The sequence below is a fragment of the Cicer arietinum genome, unplaced genomic scaffold (assembly GCF_000331145.2).
Source record: "Cicer arietinum cultivar CDC Frontier isolate Library 1 unplaced genomic scaffold, Cicar.CDCFrontier_v2.0 Ca_scaffold_5711_v2.0, whole genome shotgun sequence".
NCBI classification, from domain to species: Eukaryota; Viridiplantae; Streptophyta; class Magnoliopsida; order Fabales; family Fabaceae; genus Cicer; species Cicer arietinum.
This window is the reverse complement of record NW_027339358.1, coordinates 146-4,113: the sequence shown is the minus strand read 5'-3', so window position 1 is coordinate 4,113 and position 3,968 is coordinate 146. Positions and strand designations below refer to the sequence as shown.

General features: G+C 29.0%; 1 protein-coding gene across 1 annotated transcript; it reads left to right on the top strand.

Annotated features, from left to right (window-relative positions):
* Positions 1–363: 363 nt before the first annotated feature.
* Positions 364–2,000, top strand: LOC101502016 (dehydration-responsive element-binding protein 3-like). The gene has a single exon (XM_004517184.4). It carries the CDS (start codon positions 501–503, stop codon positions 1,014–1,016), a length of 516 nt encoding a protein of 171 aa, XP_004517241.1. The 5' UTR covers positions 364–500; the 3' UTR covers positions 1,017–2,000.
* The last annotated feature ends 1,968 nt before the right edge of the window (positions 2,001–3,968 follow it).

The following is a 3,968-nucleotide window of genomic DNA, read 5'->3' as shown; positions in this document are numbered from 1 at the left end:
TAAAATAAAATAAATCATTGAGTTTTTTATGTACTCAATATGGAATTTATAATAAAAAGTTTAAAAGAGTTGAAAGTTAGGTTTACAAAAAAGTCTCAAATGTTACATAGTTTTCATAATATTATCCACAGACAGAGTTTTTTAGATGAGTTGAATCATTAGCAAATTCAAAAACTTATGTTTAGTTTTTTAAGATATAAATTAAATAAAAGCTATTATGATAGTCCTTTACACTATATACAACAACTTTTTGAACTGTGTTTGAATGGGTTGTTGTATAATTGTGAAAAGTGTTAGATTTATAAAGATAAAAATTAGAAGTCTAAATAGAATCCTCGGACTCAGTGCAGCATATAAAAAAAAGAATGTAGGTCCCTTCCAAGTTCCAATAAGATGAAGTGAACCTTTATAAGTCTGATTGGCAAGTGAGTGAAAAAGGGTCTAGACCCATTAAATTCTCTTTATTACTTTCCCTTCCTATAATTCCCAAAGCAAACAATATGAGTAATAACTCAAAAACTAATGAGTGCAGCTCAAATTCAGAACCACAAGCACAAAAGATTAAACGCACCAATAGCACCAGCCATCCAGTTTACCGTGGGGTCCGCATGCGAAACTGGGGGAAATGGGTGTCCGAAATTCGCGAGCCGAGGAAGAAATCGCGAATATGGCTCGGCACATTTTCCACGCCGGAAATGGCGGCTAGAGCTCACGACGTAGCCGCTCTTAGCATAAAAGGAAACGCCGCCATTCTTAACTTCCCTGAGTTGGCTAACTCGCTACCTCGGCCGGCTTCGCTCGCTCCTCGCGATGTTCAAGCCGCCGCAACCAAAGCCGCTCATATGGAATTTCCCTCTTCCACAAATTCTTATGAATTGAGTGAGATCATTGAACTTCCTCGGTTGGGAAACACTGGTGATTTTGAAAAGGAGTTTGTCTTTATAGATTCCATTGATGCTTATCAGCCTCCATGCTTGCACACTATGGAAGATGTTTTTTGGATGGGCTTTATATAATATTTTCTCTCAAATCAAATATAAACAAATAAGTATTTTCAAAGTTCATGTATTTAATCTAAATATGTTAACTTTTTAAATACTATTTTATTTATATTACAAACTATAGATTTGAGAGGAGTTTCATGTTTCTATATATAACTCCTTCACTTAATCCTTCATCTGTTTATTTGAATGTCATTATGTGTGTATTAATGTTATCTTCTCGATCTTGTTTTGAATAAACCTCTCTCTTTCTTATTATTTTCTTTTTTTTTCAAGATTTGGCGCGTTTCTCCAGTCACTTGTTGTTTTTTCTGTTATGAGTGACTGCAAGTGCTACACACTTGTGAAACTCAATTATTCTTATTCTTCATTCTGTAGTGAATGATGTTCTGCTGTGTCTAATAGTGTCTTGTCTTTTTTTTCTTCCTCACTTTTAAATTGTAATTTTTCTAAAAAAATTATCATTAATTAAAATAATGTTAATGATTTTTTTTTTTTATTGAAAATTCAAATTTCATCTTAAATTTTTTTACTGCGGTAGTTTATTGGACAATAACTAAAATAGGGTATAGTTTGCCTCGTTCATATGAGTGGAATTATTAAATCCTTCCTTTACGGGTGAAAGAAAACGACAAAGGATAGAAAGGGAATATGATGTTATATTAATACCCAGCTGTTCCAATGGTGGCGTTGTTGAAGAGATTAATGGTGAAATTAAAGAGTATGTTATTATGTGTACCCCCACACTCACTCCTCTCACTCTCAATTTTGAGGGTTATACAATATTGATGATCACAAATAAAGGAGTACATGTTTCCTTTCACAAATGGTGACTAGTGATTGGTGTTCCCTGCTGTGCATAGGGACAAGGACAACATCATTTAATTTCATCAAAGAAGAACTAGCATAGTACACAAAACGGGTAATGTAATTCTAATTCTAAACGCGTCATGTACATAATATTGTAATGTAATGTAAATTCTCTTTAGATTTACAAGTACAATAATGTCTCTTCCTTCTTTGATAATAGAATCGATTATTTGTACCCAAACAAAAAAGAATTAAAATCGATGGTTTTGGACCTTCACTTTTGGGTCACATTTACTAACTGGCGTTTGTCACTTTGATTTGACTCCCATGAATAATATTTTACGCAAATAATTATTTTCAACTAAATTATTTGTAGTTTCCCTTTCACAAAAGCGCATGTGTCAGATATATAAACTAAACAACCATTTATATAAACAAAAAAAATTAAATTAAAATCAACTGCAATTTAAGAGAGTTTTACCGTTATCAACATGAATAAGATATCTTTCAATAAAAAATACACGAGTAAAATATCTTTATGAGAAATAATTTGTGCACATCAAATTTAATGTCAAATGATACAGTTTTTAATTGTTTAATATCTTTTCTCTCTTATCGATTGTCTTTTTCGATTGTAAATACACAATTATTTTATTTGTATTTTATACAATAATATCAATATAGTGTCTCAAATAACACTAGCTAGCTAATCCTATTTTATTAATTAAACACAAGTGTATGTTCTCCAATTCGTAGACCGTAGGTCATATTGCACGACGAATGTATAGTGAACAAACAAAAACACGAAAAAATCTATTAAAGGTAGACTCTAGACTCCATATGGCCACAAATAGCACCAACCAAAATGTCTTCAAAAGTATATTTCCTCATTTAAAAGAGATACTACACGATAGTGCAGAGTAACCTTTTTCTTGAGAAAAAAAAAGTCAAAAAGGCTACGTCAGCTGTTTTATTTTATGATAAATAAATAAATAAATAAAATGATCTTTTGAGTCGGTTGATTTAACTTGTCATTTTAAAAAAAAGTCAAATTGATTATTTGAATTTAAATTTTTAAGTTGGACGATTTTATTTAATCTGTTGAAAAAACAATGTGTTAGTCGTGAGTAAAACAAGTTGGCTCATTAGATATGTAAATATTAAAAGATAAACAAATTGTAAATAAATACTTTTTACTTTTATTATTAATTTTTATCTTATATATAAATGAAATAAATAATCAAAATATCAAAATCAAATCAAAAAGACAGTAAGATCAAAGAATCATCTTTAAAATTATCATTGTTTTAAAAATTAACTTTTAACTCGTTAATATATTCACATTATATGAGAAAAGAGAATCTCTTGTTAAAATAAAATACATAATAAAGTAAATGTATATTTTCTTATGATTAATACACTTAAAAATAACAACTTTATATTTTTACAAAAAAAACTAAAAAACTAAAAATCGTACTGCTTCCGTTTCAAAATATAAATAAAAGAGGTTAAATTAAAAAACTAATGTATATAATCTAAAAATTTAAATCAAATATATAAAATTATTTTAACATATATTTTGAGATGAAAATATAGAACAACTACAATTTATATTTGTGACAAAAAAAAAACTATACTTTCTCTCGTAGATACTATTTGTGTGAGTATTCGATAGGTATGAACTATCATGATTGGTGTACATGAGTAAAAATATGTTTATTTTCTGTATTGTTAATGTATTGTTAATGTTATGTTTATGTCAATAATAAAATTAATATTAATAATTTTTTATTTGGAATACAATTTTTAAATATATATTTTTTAACCTAAATAAAGCCAATATACGTTGATTATATATATTATTAAACATATCAATTTTAGCTCCATATTGGCCTCTTTCATTAATGTTAGGACTCCTCTTTTTTTCTTCTTCCTCGACGCTCTGAATAAGGATGGTTTCATTCGGTTTCTATTTTTGTTGGAGGCTATGCAGTCTCTAATTAAGCAAATGACCGTATAGCCCACAGTGAATTTTTCAAACTATGAATGTTATTACTATAAATTAATTTACCTTTCATGGTATCTCGTGATTTTCTTTCATATGACTGAAAAGATATAGCGTGTGAGGCCCACTGCATGTTATGCATGTTATGCATT

Excerpts from the sequence above, each read along its gene's own strand:
- LOC101502016 (XM_004517184.4), top strand. The coding sequence starts at position 501 with ATGAGTAATAACTCAAAAACTAATGAGTGCAGCTCAAATTCAGAACCA.